At 38.8% G+C, this 24,580-nt stretch overlaps 1 protein-coding gene across 1 annotated transcript in view; it reads right to left on the bottom strand.

Annotated features, from left to right (window-relative positions):
- AKAP6 (A-kinase anchoring protein 6) overlaps positions 1–24,580 on the bottom strand; it is a 353,091-nt gene that overhangs the window by 259,161 nt on the left and 69,350 nt on the right. Inside the window, exons 6-7 of the mRNA XM_063090114.1 lie at positions 12,512–12,763; positions 2,216–3,979 (exon numbers count right to left, since the gene is read on the bottom strand). Coding sequence (XP_062946184.1) covers positions 2,216–3,979; positions 12,512–12,763 — 2,016 coding nt within the window. The remainder of the gene's footprint in view (positions 1–2,215; positions 3,980–12,511; positions 12,764–24,580) is intronic.

The following is a 24,580-nucleotide window of genomic DNA, read 5'->3' as shown; positions in this document are numbered from 1 at the left end:
TCCATCCTCATTCCCATTCCCACCTACCTCTGTGTTTTAGTTTATGCTCCTCCTACCTGAAATGCCCACCTTCCTTCTTCCTATCTGTCTAAATCCTGTACATCCTTTAAAGTCCCACTCAAAGTTTAGCACTTCAGAAGAACTTCCCAGGCAAATCCTAGCTCAACTGATATTATTTCTTCTACACAATATTGCAGTATTTACATACAGTACAGACTGATCACCTCTTACAGAGAGGCACGAAAGCATTTAGTTAATAGTATGAGATCTAGAGCAGACTTCCTGATCTCTCTCAGCCTCAGTCTTCTCATCCATAAAATGGGGTTAATATTAGGGTTCTTGTGAGGATTGGATACATAAATACTTAATATATGTCTTAGTCCATTTTCTGATGCTATAACAAAATACCTGAGACTGGGTAATTTATAAAGAAAAGAGGTTTAGTTTGGCTCACAGTTCTGGAGGCTGGGAAGTCCAAGATCAGGTGGCTGCATCTGGTCAGCTTCTGGTGAGGGCCCTGTGCTGCTCATGACATGGCTCAGAAGCGGATGGGAAAGCAGGCACATGCAAAGGGGGCGAAATACGAGGGGCAGCCTCGCTTCATAACAACCCATTCTCGAAGTAACTAATCCAGTCCCACCAGAGCAAGAACTCACCCACTCCCACAAGAATTAACCAGGTCCCACCAGAGCAGCATTCTTAATGACCTAATCACCTCTTAAAAGCCCCTGCTTCCAACAGTGCCACACAAGGGACCAAATTTCCAACATTTGAATTCGGGGGGAAACCACAGCACTATATGTTAGTAATTACTAATATGTTATTATTATTATATATTTCTGTTAACTTTTCCCTCTTTGTTTTATGAAACCACATATTCTTCCTCCAGAAGAAAAATGCATATTTTTCTCCTTCTGTCCATATGCATTATATTTTTATCCAGTGTCTAGCGTAACGCTGGTCCCAGAGTAGTGTTCAACAACAATTGAATGTAAAAAAAACTGAGAGTAGTTCCAAGCCAGTGACGGGGGTTACATCAATACTCTCTACCCAATGTGATGGCTCCTGCATCCTTTGTCTCCCCTGCTCTTACAGTTTCCCAGTGAGGGAGATAACTACGACCCCTTTCAGGGAGTCAAGAAAAGAAAGAAGAAAACTGGACTAAGAATCAGAAGACATGGATTTGTATCTCAGCTTCCCAATTAAAAGGGTCTATCTAGCTATCTATCTTAGCTTGGGAAAAAGCAGTTAAGTTCACTGGGCCTCTATTTCCATCTCTGTAAAAGGAGAATAATCTGGCATGACCTGCCTTCTTCACAGGAAGGTTGTGAAGATCAAGTAAAAAAAATGAATATGGAAGAGCTTTGCACACTGTAAAGTGCTATACAAATGAGGCAAGGCATGGTCATTTCTATGTCATCGGATAAGAAACCATTACAATTATCAAATTAACTCTATTTCCAATGGCCTTCTGAGGAAAGGGCCATTGCCACAATAATCATACTGTATCTATTTTGGCCCAGATGCCTCTTAGAGAATCAAATCACAATTTATATCATGAACTCAGTCCTGAGAATTTTGATAAGCCTGACCTCAAAGATTTTATCACATTAATAATTCATTAGAAAAGTACAGATTTACCCAGAATGTCAACTCCCCAACCCAGAGCCCACAGGTGGTACATGGTAGAGATAGCGTGGTTACTAGCTAGAGTTCTCAAAAAGGAGAAAGAGTAAGGAAAAACAAAGATTCTAGATAAATTAGAAATGCCTGGTCTATTTATAAGAAGTTAACATCAGAGATGTGGGAGGTATTCTAGGTTTAGAACAAATGGCTAAAAGCACTGAGGGTAACTGGAATATTCTATTCATGTACTCCTGAGGTACTTGTATGTGCATAGCTATTGCTCTATTTTATTTTGTATCACATCCAAGGAGTCCAGCATTCATCAGTAGCCATGTTAGGTTTGAGCGATATTGGCAGAGAATTCTACACCAGCAGGGACACATCAAGCTAATGCACTGATAAGGGCAGTTTCTAATGATGCATACTCTGTCACGATGCTGTGATCCCTGTGCTTTTTCTTTTCTTTCTGAATTGTTAGGTTTGTCAAAAATAACAACACATTTTATAACAGAGTGGGGAGGGGTTGACCTCCCAGCATTACTTCCAAAACTCAGGTGAGCGATCATTCAGGTTAAGAAGATCACCTTACCTCTATTTTTTCCCATATGGCTTCATAGTTGTCTTGGTGTCGAATATCTTGCATCAGTTTCTGAATTAAAGCTGATTTAGTGGCAGAATGGCTCTCATTTTTCTCGGAGGATGACATTTTCCATGACTTCTCGTCAATATATTTTTTCATTCCAGAGACAGGCATACACAATTCCTCATCAGAAAGAATGTCACTCAGGGGCCCAGATTCAATGCTCTCCCCCAGTGAAGAGGCTATGTCACTGGACGAGCTTGGAGATACCCTGCCTAGCCTTGTATGCTTCCTCTTGACATGGTATGTTGGATAGATCTCAGAATCTGAATTCATTTCAGAAAGTTCCCAATCATCAATATTCTGAATAGTTTCTCCTCTGGGTTTCTGAGGCAGAAGCTTTGTTAGGTTTTCCAACTTCAAAGCTAAAACTTCTGTCTGCTTGAGGTGAGAGGGCAGCGCTAGGTATTCGTCAGAACCATACCAGGCCTCAACAACCTCACCATTCCTGGTGACGTGACTTGGGGAGTAGGAGTAACCTTTTTTGCTTTCATGTTTTGAAAGAAGGGGTACCGAAGACACGATGCTGTCTGAATCAATGGAGGATTCACTGCTCAGAGTAAGAGGTGGCGAACTGGATGTTTCTGACTGCACTGGCAGTTTGGCATCCTGACTTCTCTGCTTACAGGCCTCAAGGGAGGATGAGGAAGTGGAATCTGTCTCTGGCCCCCTTGTGGCCTTGGAAGGATGAGGAGGAATTCCATTCGGCACCACTGAGCTCCCCATGTTTTCAGCTTGCTTGCCTGAGCCTGTTCCCCGTTTAGGTGTTCGGCATGGAGGCACCTCTTCTGAAGTCTTACGTGGCTTTTTAAGTCGAGGTTTCTCTTTATGATAGTCATTAAGTCTTCCCAGGCTGGAAGAGATTTCCTTAATGTGACTTTTGACTGTGTTTTCAAGATTTCCATCCCCCACCTTGTGCAAACACTCAAAAGACTGGCTGGCAGCAGCAGGGCTGCTGGGGTAGGAAGACCGTAACACCAGGCAGAGCTTGGACCTGTCAGGAGGATCCACCAGCGAAGGAGTGCTCCTGCTCATCTCAGGCTTCAGACCAGCCATCTGCCTCTTTCCATCACTGCCTTTCAGATCCTTCTTAAAAGTCTCATCTTTAAGGAAAAGGGCTCTTTTTGGCAATGTGGGCTGTGTGGGAGAGTCCTCGTTGTAATTAAAGCAATCTCTAATGGATCGCTTGGGGGTTGCATTCTCACAAGAAGGAGGCTGTTGGTTCTTTGCACCAAGGTGGGAAGAGGAATTGGATTCTTGCTTCACCGTCTCAGAAGAAGGTTGAACAGCATTTGTCAGAGCTTCCCCTGAAGATGACATCCCTGGTGTTAAGCCTGGTTGCTCTTCGACTGCAGAAGCGTTGTTTGCTTCACATGTGCCTTTGTCATCCGCTGAAAGAGAGACTTGAGACGCCTCCTCACGAACTGCTTCACTGCAGTTGGAAGGGGGGTCAGCAGCCACCGTAAGTAACCCGACACTTCGGATAAGCTCGGGGAACTCCTTTTCCATCTCACTGTAGCTCCAAGAGTCAAAGGGTTTAGTTTTGACCTGGCTAGAGGTCATGTCACCCAGGCCACCGAGCAAATCCTCACTTGGACTGTAGTCAGACAGCTCAAATGCAGTAATACCACAATCCAGAGACAAGTAATTTTGAGAACATTTGATAGTTAACTGTCCTGAGTCATCCACTTCTGTTAGAGAATCAAGCCGACCCTGAAACAGACAATGGCAATGGTTTCAGTAAATGCAATGTCAATTACACTCAACTGCTCTTCAAATGAAATCTCAGTACAGGCCTGTACAGAGGTCAGAAATGCATCTGTCTCAATATATTAATCAATTACCACATTGCTTTATACAGCATCCTATTCTTAAACATTTAAAGATTTTTCTTTAATCTGGAGCATAAAGCCTTAACAGAAATGGTCAAAGTCACATCAAAAATATCCATTATTGCCTTAATTTTCTATTTAAAAATAGTGTATTGTTCATTTAATAAGAATTTCTTAAGGGAAGCCTTAAGTTATAAAATTTCTGGGAAGAGAGTAATATAAGAATAAAATCTCTATGAATATCTATTTTGCTTTTCACTGTCACTCCAGCACCTACCACAGTGACTAGCTTATTGTAGATGCTCAACAAATATTCTAAAAGTGGAATAATTAATTATACTAAGCCAGTCATGTTAAGTATATATTCACGAATCACAGGGAGGTGAACTACTGAATTTGCAAATATATGAAGAGTTCAAGACCAGTTCTGTTTGGCCCCACCCTTTCAAAGACAAGCACAGGTAATCGTGGAGAAAATTAATGACTGTCAAAACTTTATCATTTAAGTCCCATCTCCTTTTACATGCATTCTCTCCCCCAGCCCCATTGGTGTATGTTAGATACTAAGTGCCCACTTCTCTTATTATTTATAATTCTAGGCTGATTCAATTTGAAACTCCCTCATGCTAAAATATAGTATTACAAGTAAGTATTTTTAATTTCTTAATCTTTATTGTGTGACTAAGGCTTTACCTCATTACCAATGCAGTTTCTGATATCACACAACAAATGGAAAGATTTTTGGTTGATGCTTTGTTTAGGGTAGAAGAGCTCTTTGGATCCCATTATGCCTACCAGGCTGAGGGACAGCCTGGTTTTATCTAGCACCCTTGGGAGATGAAGGAAGGAAACTGAAAAGTAAAGGGTCATTATCTCCCCAGGTTGCCTTTCTCCCCTTTCTCCTGGAGGAAGAACCAGGGTGAGTCAACTGAGTCCAGATCCCATGTGGCTGCTGGATCCTGTGTTCCTTTCAACCAGATTATCCCAAGATCTGCCCTCTCCAGGATCTGACATCAGTTTTTAATGTTCATTTGTTTTCTTTTTAGAATGTTCTCTCCCATCAAAACTTCACCTTGCCTTTATCTCCCACTCCCTTCACTCACCCCATAACATGCAGATAAATAATAATGGCAATAAGCCTCATTTAACTATCCTAAGCCCCAGTTTCCTCATCCGTAAATGGGGATAGCTGATTACTATTATTACTTTTTCATTTAATTCTTACAACTCTCTTCTGGGGTCTGTACTACCATCCCTGTTTTACATAAAAGGAGCCTGAGCCAAAAGAAGATACATAAGTAGCCCACAGCCTCATGACTAAGGGCCAAGCTAGGCCTTGGACCAATGCTGTCTGACATGAAGTCCACGCTCTGACTGTTGGATATTATTTTAAACTGACATGCCTCCTCCTCCAATTTGTTTTCCACACTGCCACCAGAGTTACCTTTACAAATTGCAAATCTGTTGCTATAACTTCTCTGCTGAAAGTCTTTTCATAGCTTCCTGTTCTATTAGGTTAAAAACCCAAACCCTTCCAAGGCCAGTCATGAAAAGACCTTTCTGATGCCACTCTTCCCCTTGCTGGTTACAAACAGCCAAAGCATGTTCCTTTCAGTTTCTGAACACACTATGTTCCCTCCTGCCCCAGGGCCTTTGCACATGTTGTTTGCTGTGTCTGAAAATCTTCCCACCTATATCCCTTAACTAGTTGACTCTTCCTCATTCTTCTGATCTCAGCTCGAGTTTCACTTCTGCAATATTCCAGAGCCCCACCTATTTCAGAAACTTTTATTGTAAGCTCTCAAATTTGTGCTGTTTTTTCTTTAAGCATTTATCTCAGTTTATAAACAAATACTGTTGTGATTATTTAACTAATTTGTTTCTCCCACTAATTTGTTAGCACCACGAGAATATAAATCACACAGAAAGGCTGACTCACCAGGGTACCTACAGCACTAAGCATAGAATGTGTAGAGTAAGCATTCAAAGGTACATTTGTTTAATAAATGAGGAATGAATGAATGAATGAATGATGACATTTTGGAATGTCTCTCTATGCCTTCATGTAATTTCTCCCTCTGATTATGTAGCTTTAGTTGACTGTAATAATTAAAAACCCAAGCTTCAGAGTCAAATTCTAGCCCTAGCACTAATTAGCTATGTGACCATGTGCCAGTAGCTTGATTCACTAATCTTCATTTCCTTCACCTGTTAAAAGGAAATGATAAGCATGTCATAGAGGTATTGAGAAGCCTAAGGGAGATAATATATGTAAGACACAAATCCAGAACATGGATAAGTAAATGCTCAATGAATGTTCACTTTTATTACTTAAATCATTATTTTTAGTAGTAAGGTATATTGAGGAGAAAAGTTTCATCAAGATGAGAATATCTCTAATGCTAAATTATACTGCACAATGGGAGAAATCAATATTAACTGCCAGTCTCAACAAAAATCATCTAAATGCAATTATGTGACTTTTGTATTTCATACCTGGACTAGGCTCTTCAAAACACAAAGTCAGAAGCCAAAAACACCAAGAAATGAGTCAGCCAAACAAAAATCCCATTTTATCCAATTTTAAGAGACTGATAGTAAGATTCCCAATTTATAAGCAGGCTCTTTTTTTTTTTTAATTTGGTTGTTCATTACTCAGAAGTTACTTTTCTACAGAAACAGTAATTATAACTGTTGGTTAAATTCCAAATCTATCCCATAAGACTTATTCAAATTACCAACTAGTTGAGATTTACAACATTCTTTTCTATTATTTTTATCAAAGTTACTGCACTGCAGTACTTATATAAGGTTAAAAAGGCACTAAAGGAAAGTGTTCCTATCACAGATAGAGAAAAAGAAATTTTTGAGTTCATGTGAAAAATTAGAGCCCCCAAAGTGCCAGACACCTGCCTTTGGACAAGCAGGGAATCACCATGGCCCTAGGAATGAATTTGATACCCATTTTAGTGGTCATAGCACCTTAAGACCAGGAATACCATATTGTTCGGGAATAACAGGGCCCAGTAAATGATGTTAAATGAATATGCTGAATATATGTTAGATGAATAGATTGTTAAATGAGTATATGAATAGATCTCAGAGAATAGAGTATGGCTATCTTTTCCTAAGTCTTAAGGGATCTCTAGCTAGTCCCTAGTCTGGAAAAGAAAATACCACATTCAAAAACACTTAATGCTCCAAAGGGAGCCTTCGTCCATCCTGTTCCCAGTCAGGCCAACTAGCTCAACTGATGAGATAGTGGAGTGATCAGCACTGGAGGAATAACTATTTTTTATTCATATTGCATTTGTTAATGTAGAAAAAAATCCTTCCCTGGAAAAACAAAACAAAACAAAATGAAACAGCCCATAGTCTTGCACCACGCAAAGGAAATTTTAAGAAATTTCTCTGAAGTTACTCAGAGCAGATGGATAGTGAGTTAATAAGTTTCATTTAAAATATTGCTCTTACTTGGGAGAGTGCAGTGCTGATAAAATATTGCTTTTAGTAGCACTAATATTTTTATTCCCATTTCTTCTTTCCACATCACCTTCCCAGACAGTTTTCTAATGCATGTAAGTAATAAAGTCTCAGGTACACATGGAATTAGGGGATGAGTGCATGTTGGTTTTGCTGCCCTTTTTATTTCAGAAATATCACATTTAATTGTGTGGGGCAGATAGCTGTGTCATGGCTGCCTGGCAATGTCTCCACCCAAATATACCTCCATTTAACATGTTATGATGCAGCTTTTCAGATGAAGGTTATATTTTATGGAGGTTGTAATTTATTCACTCTATTGAAGGGTAATTTATTCATTTTATTGCTGGCTTCAATCTTGTCTCAGACATCAAGGAAACCCCCTTTTCTTTTTTCTAATTTGAAACAAGAAATTTTGCTTTGTTCCTTACCCATAATTAAGTTAACTGAAGCCTAGTTCCAAAAGATCTCTTAGATCTTTCTTTTTTAACACTAAATTTTGCCACCAACTGAACATGAGATTTAATATTCATAATTTAGAGATTTGAAGATCTCCCTATTAAAATGTCCCAAGGGTATATCAGAAGCTGTTGCTACTTAATGGTAGTTTTGTGCCATAACTTAGAGTTCTTACTGAGATGAGAGTTGGAAATAGAATTTCACTGTTAAAAAATTTTTTGCATGCTTCCCCCTCTTCTTCCTCCCCTAATCTCAGTACATGGTGTTTGTTTATGCTTTAATTCCTAACATATAAATTCATGGGCCTCTTATCAGAATGCCATAGCCCCCCAGAGTCCTCAGACCACATGGACTAGATCCTTTCTCAGACTCCTTTCAGCTCTACCGTGCTGGGATTCTATGATACCGAATGCATTCCAGAGAGCAGCAGCAGACTGAGAAGAGCAAGTAATGATGGGGAAATGTGAAGCAAAGCCAAGTTTTGTTTCTGATGGGCCAGGAGAAAAATACACAAAAATCTTTCATTATTTTAATTTATGCTATATTAATGATTCTTTAGAATTTCCATTTTCTACAGGCTGAAATTATGAGTCAAATAATTAATCTCCATGACTAATTTCCAGTCCACCAACCTAAAGTGATATCTCCCTATTCTACACCTAAAGCAGTGATAATCTGCATTATTTAATTCAGTTCAACTCATCAGATGTTTATACACAGCAATACGAACTCGGTGCTGTGGGAGATACAGAGATGAATATAGTATGGAGCCAATTCTCATGTAGTTCAAAACGTAACACATAGTTTGTCATGATATAAATTGGCCCACTAGTAGTGCTGGTGGAGGAACACATGGAGTGCTATGTTGTGCGCCCTCTGGAAGGACCAGTGCAGCCCCATGAAGGACGTAAGTGGAGGAGGTAAGTATCATTTAGGTAAAGTGCGTAAACACACCACCTGGCACCTGGAAGTTCTCAGTCGACATTTGCTGTTGATTGTGTTAATATCATTAAGAGTGTGACATTACCTCTCTCGACCTTGGTCCTTCATCTGTAAGATGGATACAGTAATTGTACCTGTAAAATGAGGATAACAGCACCTGCTCTCCTACCTCCCAGAACTGTGTCAGGATCAAACAAAATTATGAAGAGGATTCCTAACATGTGTTACTCATCTTTGAATGCCTAGTGTCTTGTACATACTAGGAAATCAATACATATTTAGAGAAGGTAGAAAGAAAAGAAGGAAGGAGAAAATAATTATTATTGTTATTAAAATAGACATCAGTTAAAAACTGGTTCTGGTTTGTTTTGTTTAATTATTCTTATATTCATGTCCTTAAGCATTCACTTAACCTCTCTTACATTCAGTTTTTCCATCTATAAAATGAAACTATTTTCAATGCCCCTTGCCCTCCTTACTAAACAAAACAAACATAAAGTACTTATCACAGTCTGGAATATAGAAAATTTCAGTTCGACACATTTTTTACACAATTTTGGGCTTTGCCTTAAAGCACTTTTTCGTTGTTTGGTTGTTGACTGGTTAGGCATCTAGATACGGTTTGCTCCATATTTAAATAAAGAATAAAACTCATATATTTTGTTTTTTCAAGGAGAAAGGTAGAACTTGCCACTTTCTCGAGTTTCAAACTTATTCTTTAATGTGACTCTGAAATTCAACTAACCTCAAAAAAGAGACAAATGAATCTCCCTTCACTGAAAGGACACCTATGAGGGTACTCTGAAAAGTTCATGGAAAGATAGAATTAAAAGATAATATGAATCTTTCCATGAACTTTTTGAGGTACCCATCCAGTTTATCAATGTTTCATTTTTGGGTTTTTTTTTGGGGGGGGAGTTATTCGGGGTTTTTTTGTTTGTTTTTTGGTTTGGGGGTGGGGTTTTTTTTTGCTATTTTCCTCTTCATTCTGCAAATTTTTCTCAGCTGAATTTATTCTGATGAAGCTGAGAATTGTGTCCTAATTCCCTTCCTGTTTTCCACAGTTCTGTTGTGCTGGCAGAAACAAACAAGACTAAGCAGTCTTTTACATGTTCTCATGGAGCCACACTAGAAACACCAACAAATAAGATCAGAAATCCAGCTTCAGGAAGAGTGGTAATGGAGGCAGAACATCAATTCATAGAAAAATACGCACAAAGCAGATGACTGAAATCCACTGTCCTTTACCCCTCACATAACATACAAGGGTACATCAAAAAGTTCATGGAAGGATTTGTATTATCTTTTAATTTTATTTTTCCATAAACTTTTTGAAGTACCCTCATACTCTTGGACCTTCTCACAGGACTAAAGACTGACCTCAAACATAAAAATGCACTACAGGGCTTGCAATCAAATCCATATATAATTGTTGAGTTCACATTGTGAGAATCATAATGGATGCTATTGAATGTAAATTCACAACATAGCAGTGAAAACAGTGGGCCAGTAACAATTAGTTCTCCTCAATGGCTTTTCATCATTTCTTGAACTACCACTTATTGAATAACACAAAGTCAAGTAAGTGCAGGATGAATGTATTCCACAGAAAAATAACAACAATGATAATAAATCCGAGAGCACTGCTATCTCCCCAACTCCTACAACAAAGAGTTGGCGATCAATTAATGTTTATTAAATAAATAAATAAATTTGTAAAATGAATTGGTTTAAATCAATCATTTTAAATGTGCCCTCTAGCAGTAGAAAGTGGCCGCTGATCAGTACTGTTGGCAAAGCTACCAGAACACATGAGGAGGGGGGAAAAAACAATGTATAGACTTGGGGATGCCAGGTATATATCTAAAGAAGATCTGTTTGGAGTTTAGACAAACCTTCCTAATCTCTGATTTGCATTAGCACATACCGTCACGAACAGCAGATTTAGGGCAGAACTGGTCAGCTTGAGATTTCCTGTAGTCTCCCATAGCAGCAAGACCTCTAGCCGAGAATACCCTAGGGATCTAACTAACACTCAACCCACATATTCATCTATGGTTACTCTACTGAAGTGTACATTACCTCCCCACTGCTAACTGAAAACAGAGAGCTAACTGAAAACAGAGACTGTGACTTAAAGTTGGAGATAAGCCTGGTGGATTTTGATGCCCATAATCCTCTAGGTCCTGCATAGAGTTTGCCACAGCAGGAGCATCTTTAGTTTGAATAAACAAAAATCAACAGTAATAAGTTATTTATGAGAATAGGCACAGATTTTTTGCATATGTTGTTGATAATGCGGAGCTACTGAAACATTAATAAATTAATAAGTAGTGGATTATGCAACAGTCATTACAAGGCCTTTTAATATCATATATTTATGCAAATGCCTTACAGACTTGTAGAATATGAGTTTTCCACAAAACTAATAGAGCACTAAACTGGGTGTCAAGAGCCAAGGGACTACACACACACACACATTAGTCTCCATGTACCTGTATAGCTCCTGCTGAACAAGCACAATGCTTTTTTCTATAAATATGTGTCGATTTTATTCAAGAGTGGGGAAGATGGTTCACTTGGATTCAAATTTACAGTGTCTATTCTTAAGTTATCCATCAAAAATAACAACAAGCTCTTTAAAATATTCTTAATATGAGTAAGAAAAATCAAATATATTGGTTGTATAGCATTCTAATGCCCATTTGATTCACTGCATTGAGAATGATTTTTCTAAAGCCCAAATATAATCATGGAAGTTCTTTGAACAAACATTTCTTTGTGCTCAAAATAAAGTCCAATTCTCTTAACATGGCTTTTAAAGCTCTTGATCTTCATGATCTGACCTCTGCTTACCTATCAGTCCAAATTCTGCCTCCTGGTCCCTCAAGCCTTTTGCTACAGTCCTACCTGAAGCTCTCTCATCCTGTCATTCTCTCTCTTACCTCTGGGTCTTTGATCATGCCATTCCCTCTGTCTAGAACATTTTCAACCACTGTTCACCAGTCTCATCCTGCCTCTCCTTCAGGTCTCAGGTTAGACTTGCTTCTTCTGGAAAGCCTCACCTGTCAAATTAGGTGCCCCTTTCTCTGTCCTCCAATGGCATCTTGCAGACTTATCACAGTTTGGCCTTAACGTTTGTTCACTTGTCTCTGTTCCCCACTAGACTTGAAGCTCCCTGAACGTAGAGACCATGTTTTGATCATTGGTGTATTTTTAGCACCTAGTGCCTGGCACATAGTAAGAGTTCAATAAATATTAAATAATTGAAGGGGGAACAGGAAGCCAGGTTAGCACTGACAACTATAGATGGTATCTGTGCAAAGTATCAGGTGTAAGTTAACTCTGATCTAAAGCCCCATTCACATAAGAAGTGTCCTACCTTCTGTTCACTATACCTTGATTCAAAGCCCAGCTCAGGACCTGTGTATTTACCTTCAAAGAATTCCTATCCCACATCTTTATACTGAAAACATTCTCAAATGGGCACACTTGACAAGGCATTACTAGACTTAAAGAAAATACTCACCTCCTTTGTCTCTTCGGAGAAAGCTTGCAGAATGTCCGTCTGCCTGGTGTAGTTGCCATTGGCGTCCTGCAGACCTTGCAGAATGCGCTCTCGCAGAACCAGCACTGAGACTCGGAGCTGGTGCCAGAGGAGCTGCACTGCGTGGATGTCCACAATCACGTTGACGGAGTAGGACAGCAGCTTCAGGGAGAACTCCGTTTCAAGGAGGGCATGAATTTGCTCCACATGATCAGAGATATCTTCACAAATGTCCTGCAGAAAAGCAAAGCACAATATATGAGGACAACTTTGCTTATCCTGGGGGGATGTGGGGGTGGTACAAAAGGTCACTTTTTCATTGAACACCAATTTTCAGGGCCAACAGTAACCCATGTTGGATACCTGGCTTTGTTTTATTTCAAATACACGATTGCGGGCCATATTCCTCTGCACTGGGGCTTCAGTACACATAGGTAAGTTGATCTTTTTCTAAACCACAAAAATCCTACTCTTCTTTCAGATGCCCAAATTGAAAATTCAGCCAAGATGAGAGGTTCACGTTACCAATCCACTCTCTGTTCTCCTTTTTACTGTTGTTTTTTTTTTTTCTGGGGGGAGGGGGGTTTCTGGCTAGAGAGCCAACTGTTGTTTGCTAGCGATGAGCGACACTGAACACACAATATTTCGGGATAGGCGCGTCATCCAGACACCTAGCATGAAGAATATGGGCTAGAACGTGTGGTTCATAGGACTCCCAGCCACTCTCAAAGGGGCAATTGTCACAGGATACAATTTAATATTTAAATTCACAATGCATATCTAAAATTTCAACTTACACCTTGCAAGCAGAATCACTCCTAAGAAGCAAAGCCAGAAAAATTCCAAGGATAAAAAAAAGACAAAATAATTTTGTTTTGTTTTTACAATCCAGACATTTTAAACAAAAACATTACTAAATCAAAGTTTCAGTCTCCTTCACACATACTATTAGGTAGGCAGATTTGGTATCTGACACGTCACTTGTTCTTACAAGTTCCCAAATTTCCATTGTGCTGTCAGAGGCCAGCAGCACAGAATAAATGGCATCAACAGTAGTATTTACACGGGCAATTTAAGAGACCATTAAGCATTAAAATGATGTGTCAGCTGAAAGTGCTGAGTTTCTCATTTTTAGTTGTGCATCAGAATAAAAAAAGAGGGGGGGACTTTTATTTATGATTTTTGTTAAGGGTAAAGTTTTAAGATAGCATTTGAGTTCTGAGCCCTACCATCAGTGTCAAAATAGTCATTCTACACTAGAAACATACCCTTCTGATTTTATGTAATTCAGTTTTGTTTTGTTTTTTTTAAGAAAAACTAAAGTTTATAACCTGTATTTTACAAGTAATAACAATAGGCCAAAAAAAAAAAAATATCTATTGAAGAATGATGGAAAGTGGTGCTGAATTTTGAATAGTAATTATTGTACAATTCCAATAAATGCTCTAATATTAGTTCTTGAAACCCAAGAACTAATTGGTGACAATGGAACAAATTGGTGATAATAACTTGAAACAAATTGAAAGTTTAAACTAAATAGACTTTGGGCCTAATTAGGTAAGGTTCTTCCAAATGTGGCCCATGAGTTTATGTAATCCTAAAGAAATTTGGGACAAAAATGACATTATCCTGTTAACCAGTACATGGGAACCAATCACAGCCATCTTAGCTAGTCTCTGCTGACCTCAGCACAAAAGAGCAGGGCCCTAATTGCTATCACCAGACATTCCACATTGCCTGGGGTTTCTGCTTGGAGCACCTATTCCATGTATCCCCCATACCTCTTAGTCCTGGTGTCCTTGACCACTATCTCAAAGCAAATGCCCTGGTGTCCTTGACCACTACCAAATATCCTTTTTCTTCCTCGGATGTTCATTTCCATGTTGTTCTGTGTCACCTTGGGAAACTCCCTCTCTTTCAATACTGACCTTTTTTCAAATTCTCTATATTTTCCTATCTAGTACCCCGATTCCATTATAAAGACACTGTTTAACTTCACAAAATGCTACATCTACCTCCTAGTCTCACCTAAACCTGATTCTGCCCAAGGATCCTGCTTCCCATATTGACCTCCCAGGGGAGGCTAGTCCTCACCTGAGAGATGGGGGTAGGGCTGATGGGGGAAAGGCTAGCCTCAGTGCCTTTTTGCTACTTTGCCACTTTGGGGTCATTATCTTTCCACCTACATACTCACACCCTTCTTTCCCGACAGGTGCCTACTGTCTGCTAAACCTTACTGTTTTCCTCCCTCTCTGCTGTTCCTACATTCTTCACTTTCATTTCTCTACATGACGTTGAAGAATGCGTCTGGTTTTCACTGATGACCCAGTCAACACCCTAGCCTCAAATTTCCTTTGCTCCACAACTCCCAGGACCTTCACGCCCATTCCACTGGACAACCCTCTGCCATAGCTCTACTCTCAACCTGTCATCACTCCACCTGCATAGCAATATCAGGAGGTCCCATGTGCAACAAACCTCTCTTTGTTTAATGTTTTGACCCCCATCTCCCACTACAGGTGCTCTTCAACCTCATCCAGGCCACCAGCCCCTCCACCTCTCTTTCTCATATACCACCTCCCTCCTAGCACAGCATCTACAGTGATCACTTCAACCACACTCTTGGCAATATTCTCAACTTCTCCACACTCTTCCATAACTCAGATTTGTCAGCCTCTGTCTCCTGGGCCTCACTTTGATCCTACAGATACAGAATAACCTTACCCACCTAGGAGGGGCATAATGGTTACCCAAGCCTTTGTCTTTGGCTCAGAATAGACAAAGAGGCATTGCTCACTCACCTACCCCACTCCCATCCCTCAATACAAAAGGTTATATGCAGCCCTGGCAAAAAGCACATGCCATCCACTCCTCTCACACATGATTTGGCTCCTTCCTAACAGAGGTGGGAATGTAGACAGTCAGGTTATGAGTTAAGACTGCCAGATGACTATGCAGGGGAAACAGCAATCTGAAAGGGGATCTAAGCATCACTGCTGCCAGTTAATTTAGTGTCCACTCCCCACTCTTTACATAACTGTAAGGGTAAATTGTCCCCTTTCCCATAGAAGCAGATGGGCACTGAGGGAAAAGAAACACCCTCCCCGCAAGTGCTGCCTTCCCTCCATTGAGTATTTTGGCAATGTGCTCATGCAGTCTCCACTGAAATTCTGGACCCAAATAATGCACAGCATGGTGCAACTTTCTGGAATCTATTAATTTATTTTATTATTTTTATGCCCTCTACACTGCCACTAATTGTCTGATTTGACAAAAAATGCATGAACACAGAAACTGTAGAATAAGAACTATGCAAATTTATGTGTATGTGCGTGCATGTGTGTGTGTGTGCGCGCGTGTGTGTGTGTCCCCTTCCCCAATATGGACTTTGCTTTGAACATTTGATGAGAGATTTGTTTATGAGGTAACTGAGTAATTGTACATATACATATACTTTTTAATTAAAGAAAACCTGATTTTCTCTGCCCCTCTACATAAATGTTGAACAAATATTTAAAGAATAATTAGTTTGAAACTGCTAATGCTGAAACCCTTATCCATTGCCATTTTGTTTGACATTTATATGAAAGAAACTGAAGATTACGAACATTTTGCTTATTTTAATGCAATTAGATAATCAGATATTAGAGATTTTAAAAAATAATTTGCTGAATGGCTGCCTCCCAGCAGGAACTGTTTGAAATTAAAAGGCTCTAAGAGATCGGACCTTTGGAGGTCCTGTGGGTACTTGATTAACAAGGCATGGGGGTGGGGGATGTCGGGCCAGGGCCTAACTGATCACTGGTGATCAGACTCGATTGCAGATGTGACTTGAACAGATGGCAACTGGAAACTAGACTTGGCTCACATGGCTGAACTGCCCAATGGATAACAAATTTGTGAGCACTGTAGCACTACTCAGAGGAAACTAAGTGGTAATTTCAGAAGAGAGTCATAGTTTTTAAGAATATGAGAAGAAACAATTTCTTCAGGACTGGAAATCTATATCTATAATCTCTATCTATCTATCTATCTATCTATCTATCTATCTATCTATCTATCAGATCTCTATGCAAAATATCTCTCCTCACCTGTCTACTGAGAGTATTAATGGGAGGTAAAATCTTTCATGTCACAACTAGAGATTTTAAAACACTTAACATGGCAATGACTGGTTAAGCTGATATAGTAACTAACATTCATAGTGAAGTGTAATCACCTCACAAATGTTAATGTTTGGTTTCAAATTCTTTCCTGTCTGATAGAGGAGAGGATATTAATAGGCAAGAAACTGAGTCTACAGAGGGAGTAAGGTCAGGAGAGAGAAGATGCTGAAGATTGTATAAGTGACAGCCATGGAACCCTTTCCAGCACGAATGGTTAGGTCCACCAGTCCATCTTCTATATAGAAAGTTATTCTTGGAAACTTACCATTCATAGCCTTAGTGTGAAATTATCCCATTTCTCCTGCACACACATAATTCTTTCCTGTATTCCTGTAAGTTCTAGCCTCTTTCCCCAATGTCTCTGCCAGATGTTTGTTCTTCAACCTTTGGATTCCTCTCCTGATTCCCTAGTTTGCCTCACCTGGGACAATGGGACCACAGACAGATCCACCAGTCCAGACTCCTCTCACTCTCAGGCCTCCAATGTCAGTCTAGTTCCCTTAAGGCAGCTCCCACCCCTTGTAAACCATGTCCAGGAACAGAGGGCTAGAGGACTCTAGGGATGTGAAGGTACAGGAAAGGCAGAACCAGAAGTGACTGAAGATACCGAGACACTGCATTAACCTTCAGAAGCTTGCTGGAGCTGGCCCTGTTATCTTATACTGTTGTGGACAAATGAAAGCTAATACATCTAACTTCCTATGAACATTATTATTTGGCAACAGGATGCTGTTTCATGTAACTTATGAAGATTTTTATCATCAACAGAAGCTAGCTTCATTCCAGAGGATTCATTTCTATGTGAATGTTTTTCCCAACAAGAGGGCTGGTTCCCCAGGATCTCTTTATATAATTAGTGGTTACTCATAATTTGGCCACCCCAAAGTTCTGGTGATATGGATCTCACTTTGAAAGACTAACAATGAACAAAAATTAACTTACATAGATAAAATTGTTTAGTTTTGTTTTTAATTTTTTATTGAAACATATGATTGTACATATTTACGGGGTACAGAGTTATATTTCAATACCTATATACAATGTGTGTTGATCTATTCAGAGTAATCAGCCTATTTAGTTTTATTCTTCAATATGATCAATAGGTATCGATTGCTTTAGCAACTTAAAATCTCCCATTATTTTACATGGATTTCATTCATTTCCTTATATCTTTTCCTCTGAGAAAAGACGTTCTCCAGCAAGCTCACTTAGATGACTAAATCAACAGATGTCTCAAAGAATAACAAACTGCTATTTATTTATTTATTTTGTCAGCTGGCCAGTAAGGGGATTCAAACCCTTGGCCTTGATGTTATAACACTGTGCTCTAACCAACTGAGCTAACAGCCAGCCCCTAAACTTTTCATTTTAAATTGAGGATAGTTTTTAATTGTCTTTCAAGCAATAACTGTATTTTTTAAAAGATACTCAAATTCTTCCCAGCTCAACTGATAATTTTTATTGAGAGAAGGATAATGTCTTTAGAGATTAATTACCTCAGTGAGTATATTGAAAACCTACTACGTATTTATCAATGTGCGGGGGATACAAAGGTTAATAATGCCTAGGCCTGCCCCTCTGGAGTTCTCTGCCTGGTGGGAGGGGGCAGGTAATTGGAAATTATAGCCAGGCAGAGGAGTATTAGTCCATTTCTGTTGCTTATAACAAAACACTTGAAACTGGATGATTTATAAAGAAAACAAAATTTATTGCTTACAGTTTTTGAGGCTGGGAAGTTCAAAGTCCATCTGGTGATGGTGACAGTGACTCAGGGGTCTCACATTTCAAGACAGTGGAAGAAGAGAGAGCAGATAGAGAGAGAGACAGACAGATTCTCCTCTTAAACCCTCAGAACCACACCCCTGACCACCATTTTTAATCCATTCACTACTGCATGGTCCTAAAATCCAATCACCTCTTCAAGGCTCCACCTTTCAATTACCATAATAGGATTTCTCACCCTCTTAATTGTCACAGTGGGGACTAAGTTTCTAATACATAAAACTTTGTGGACACAATTCAAGCTTCAATGAGTTTTGGGGGGACATAATTCAATCCACTACAGGAATGTTCATGGAGGGTACACCGATGAGGAGGAAATGACTGTGACAATAGGGGTAAGGAGGAAAGGAGAAAGAACACTTTTCAAAGGAAGTAAAGTTTGGACTTTGAAGGAAACAACCAGGAGGATAAGATAGAGAAGAGTGCTCCAGGAAGCAGCAAGTATCAATGTGATCTCTATAACTATGGATCTGGGCTTGGTGGCAATTTATTAGACATGGTACCAAACACAGAATCCATTAAAAAAAAAAAATTGGACTTCCTCAAAATTTAAAACTTTTTCTCTATGAAAAACATTTTTTAAAAAAGGAAAAGATAAGCTATAGACTGGGAAAAAATATTTCCAAATCAAATATACAACAAAGGACTTATATTCAGAATATATAAAGAACTCTCAAAATCAACAATAAGAAAACAACCAACCCAATTATAAAATCGGCAAAAGACTTGAATAGACACTTTACCAAAGTGGATATAATAATAGCAAATAAGCACATGACAAAATGTTCAACCTCATTAGCCATTAGGAAAACCCAAATTAAAACCACAATGAGATACCAGTATACACCTATTAGAATGCCTAGAATAAAAATTACAACATTACCAAATGCTAAGGAGTTTCAGAGGAAGTAAAACTCTCCTACACTGCTGATGGGAACGCAAAATGGTACAATCACTCTGGAAAAGAGTTTAGCAATTTCTTATAAAGTTAAACATACAATAACCATATAACCTAGCAATCCCACTCCTGGGTATTTACCCTAGATAAATGAAGACTTATATGCAAACAAAAATGAAAAGAAGCTCCATTCATAATTGCAAAACCTAAATATCCTTCAATGGATAAATGAACAAACTATGGTACAGCTATCTGATAGGCAGCGATTTTTAAAAATTAACCATTGATACATGCAATAATTTGGATAAATCTCAAAGACATTGTACTAAGTGAAAGAAGCCAGTCTCAAAAGGTTACACACTGTATAATTCTATTTATGTGACATTCTCATAAGAAAAATCTACAGTGTTAAAGTGTAGATGAGTGGCTGCCAGGGAGTGGGGGTGGAGAGGTCATGACTATAAATTGATAGCACAAGGGAGTTTTGGGCGGTGATGGAAATGTTCCATATCCTGATTGTGGAGGTGGTTATACAGATCTACACATGGGTTGAAATTTGTAGAACTGTACAACAAAAAAGAAATTCAATTCTGCTGTATGATAATTTTTTAAATAATAAAAGAAAGAAAGTCAGTTTTTAGTCTTAGTAAAATGCATATAAAAATTAAGAAGGTCACACGCTCCCTTCAGATTCCTGGAAATTACAAAAAGTACAACTCTTAAGGTCATGGCATTATAATCATCAGCACTAATTCTATATAGTCATTCTATATAGCTTTCACATTATATTCTGGCAAGTATAAAAGAAAATGAGGCTATGAGCCCATCTCAAAGTGAATCAAAGCAATGACAATGGCTAACAGCATTCTTCAGACTTGCATAAGGTGTTTTCCACAGACATTACTGTGCTAATGTGGGAAAGTGATGCTGTCCATTGTCTTGTTTAGTTCACATACAGCACAGCAGCCCCTGTGCCATTCAGAATTACTCACAAAATAAAATGGATCGAATATATTATGTTGCCGACTGCTCACCTCACTTAACCTTCTAGTCACCTTGTGGTCTTGAAATTGCAGCCGCTACCTCCTGTCATTAACACAGGAATCTTCTATGGTTACTGAAGTAGCTGACACAAACACTGACGTGACCTGAGACTGTTTACAAATAAACTCTAGCTGGTTGGATCAGTTGGTTTTGGTATTTTGTTTTTAATTTGGTGTACGCTTATATGGGAGGGATGCCTTTTCTTTTTTATAAAACAAATTGTCGTATTTTTTAGTTATATCATATATCTTCTAGACAGATACAGGGATGCTAAGGTAACTGTTATCTATTTAACACAAGTATGTCCAGTTTTCACCAGCTTGTGATAGAAATGAGGGCATCCTTCCTGTGATTGCTCTAATTGCTGACTGTAATAACTCTGAGTGTGATCCTCAGCTCCTGCTCATCGTCCCTGGGAGGGGATCTATTTGATGCCCCATTATGAGGCCACCATATGCCTTCTCAACCATTCTCAAAACACGTTCAAGGTTTCCATGTGCAATTACAAGTGTACATGGGTGAAAATTGCCAATCTCCAGGGTTCCGCGTGCATCTGGAGGGAAACCTCTCCTTCCAACAACTTCCTCACCCAAGCATTGAAGCCACACTATTTCACAAAGCCCCCTCCCACTTCTCCCTGCTTCTTGCTTCCCTCCAGTCCTCCAAAGAGAACACAGCAAATTCCCCAATATTACAACCAGCCTCTCCACAGGAGCAAACAGTAATCGCCAGACATTTCTCCATTCATCTAACATCTCAAATAATGTTTCTCTTTCTCTTTCCCTAAAAGTACTTTCACTGTTTTTCTCAAAACACTCTTGACTTGCATTTGTGTAACTGTAGGACATAGTCAAGTGGTTTCGCTTAAACAAAAGTAAGTTGAAGTCTACTTTTAAATAATAGTTCTCCTCATTTCCACTTCTTTTTCCTATAAGAGTATCAAAACTCTTGACCCTCATCCTATCCAAGGCATTCCATTACATTTATAATGAAAAGTTTTAATGTTCTAAAGTCAGTAAACAAGACTGAGGTAAATATAAGATGAATTTTGTGTATACATTTTGGTCTTACTGCAAAATGTCATGTCATCATTTCTGCTCATTTTGTTTACAAGCGATTGCACAAATGAATGATTAAAAGGTATCTTTACCCATATTCTCACCGTATGTATGTGTGTTCATTAGAAAAAACTGAGAAGAGATTCTTACCTAATACAGGTACTTTATATTTTAAATTACAGATCAAGGGAACAACACAGTTACTTGTAACGAAACTCACAAGTAAACCATTTGAACTAAAACTTGCAACTTTATACAAAAAACTTCCTATTGCATAGTATAATGTAATTTCAGTTGAATATGAAAATTGTACTTTCTCCAAAAACAGACTTGTAGAAGTTCCTATGACAAGATATTTTTATTTCCCTTAAAGTAAACTACCTTTATCCATAAAGTAGGAATAGAGAGAAACTTCCTCAACTTGATAAAGAATATGCACAAAAAACCTATAGCTAGAATCATATCTTAAGAGTAAAAACTAGAAGCTTTTCCACTAAGATTGAGAACAAGGTAAAGACTGTTTCTCACCACTCCTTTTCAACATTGTACTGGAAGTCCCAGCTATTGCACTGAGAGAAGAAGAAGAAATAACAGATATACAGATTGGGAATGAAAAGATAAAGTGGTCTTGTTCACAGACATGATCATTTACGTGAAAAATCTGAAAGAATCAACAAAAAGACTCCTGGAACTAATAAGCAATTATAGCAAGTTTGCAGGATATGAGGTTGACATACACAAGCCAATTGCTTTCCTATATACCAGCAATGAACAAGTGAAATTTGAAATAAAAAACCCAGTATGATTTACATTAGCATCCCCCAAACTAAAATACTGAGGTGGCTACCAAGCCATGAAAAGACATGGAGGAAATGTAAATGCTTATTAGTAAGTGAAAGAAGCCACTCTGAAAAGGCTACACACTGTGTGATTTCAACTAAATGACATTCTGGAAAAGGCAAAACTATGGGATCAGTAAAAAGAGCAGTGGCTGTCAGAAGTTTGGGGGGTAGGAGGGAGGGAGAAATTGGTGGAGGTGGAGTATAGGGGATTTTTAGGGCAATGAAACTGTTCTGTATACTACAAAGGTGGATACATACCGTCATACATTTGTCAACATCCATTGAATGTACAAGACAGAGTGAACATAATGTAATCTGTGGATTTTGGGTGATAATGATGTGTTAATGTAGGTTCATCAGTTGTAACAAATGTACCGCTCTGGTGGGGGGTGCTGGTAATGGGAAAGCTATGAACGTGTGGGATCATATGCTCTGTCCCTGCCTCTTAATTTTGCTGTGCACTTATAACTGCTATATAAAAACGAGGTCTTCAAAAAAACACAAACTAGACTACCCTCTATTTCTCCTTCCTCTAACAAATATACTTTTCTAATGGTCCTAGTTTCTTCTTTGTCACATTGAGAATGACTGTAATGGAGAACAGCAGGAAGGATGCTGAGACCGGTTATGATCATCACAGTATTTCTCTCCAAAGGTTGAAGAACTGTATAAATAGTGGTATCTTTTTTACTGCTAAAATTATGTGATGATGAAATGAGATAATTTGTGTGAAAATGATTTTAGTATTATCATTAGCTGTTACTCATCCATCTCACTGACTAGACTGTACCTTTCTAGAAGCAGGAAATGTGTCTTTCTTGTCTTTGTGTCTGTAATGCCACACCACTATGACATTGTCATGCATGTGTACGGTGTTCAAGGGATGCTTGCAGATTTGAATTCGATTGTATTTCACAAATCAAGAGGAAAGCCCTAAAAAGCAAGTACTAGCATAGTTTCCTCTCCAAAGCGTATCCACACTAATCTACACTCAGTCAGCAAATATATGTAACTGATACTGTATCGTCTCCTGTACTGATTAGGGGAGGTGTTGAAAAAGTGTGTGAATTTGGGAAAGCGGGGGAGATGGTAGAAAGAGGAGGATAAAGATACTGAATACAGACTTGGTAGCCTTCACACACCTGCCTTCGCATCTCTCAACGTCTCCTTTGCCTTCAACTGAGAAAGGACCAAATAGAAGTTCTGTCTGTCAGGCCATACTTGGCTATATCCAAATGTGGATTGTTCTGCTTTCCATGATTCGAAAAAATTTTTCTTAAAATTGTTATTTAAAAGCTTCGGAGAATTCATTGATTGAGCAATCACTTTAAACACCTAATCCCTGGCTCTGACATATGTGAGGGGGAAAAGACCCTGAAAAAAAAGTTTGAAGAAAAATTGACCAGGTTTAAAATCTGAGTTCATTCACTACTAAAAAATCAGAGCTACGGCCTCGACTCTCAACAGCTCATCTGGAAATTGCTCAGAAGATCTGTACTTTCCCTCAGACATCTTTATATGACTGATTTTTTTTGCAGTGTGTCAGGTAGAAATTGATAGAGAAGCCAGGAGTGTTTTTTACACTAAAGTGTGCTTGTTAATCATGCGGATTCCTGGGCCACTCCTTTTGAAGACAGCTTGGACCAAAGAAACTACACTTTCTTAAGGACATGGTGGCCTTGACGCCAGTCTTCTATGCACCACACACTGAAAAACAATGAACCAGAGACAGGTCATCTATCCAGGCTGAGTAACACTGAAATAGGAACTACGTGTAAGCCTGCTGCTACACAACTGTAAAAACGAAACCTCCCAGCAACTTGCAAGGTGGCCCGCCACTGACATTACACAGATGTACCTATAGTAGAATTTACATTCTTTGTGCCCCAGAAAACAATTTTCTATAACTTTATTTACCCAGTGCTGACAGTGTTGTGATAATCTCTAAGGCAGTGTCAGATTTGTAGGTTTTTCTAACACGCATTCTCTTTTTTTCTGCTTTTTTTTTAACACTTGTATTATAAAATGAAACAGATGCTGATTATCACATACATATATATATACACACGTTTACTCTTTTTTGATAGTTGATAGCATCAGCTTTTTTGATAGTTGATGGTCAGTGCTTAGCTCTGTTAATGCATTTGGATTGTAAAATGATGGTATTCTATCATTTTGTTTTCATTTATTAGCTGTAATAACTTTGTTAGAAAATTCTTCCCTTTATCAACCATTTGATTACAGTGGTACAATTCATAAAG

Source organism: Cynocephalus volans, chromosome 3 (assembly GCF_027409185.1).
Source record: "Cynocephalus volans isolate mCynVol1 chromosome 3, mCynVol1.pri, whole genome shotgun sequence".
Classification (NCBI taxonomy): Eukaryota; Metazoa; Chordata; class Mammalia; order Dermoptera; family Cynocephalidae; genus Cynocephalus; species Cynocephalus volans.
Note: the sequence above shows the minus strand (reverse complement) of the source record. Positions and strands in the feature narration are given on the sequence as shown.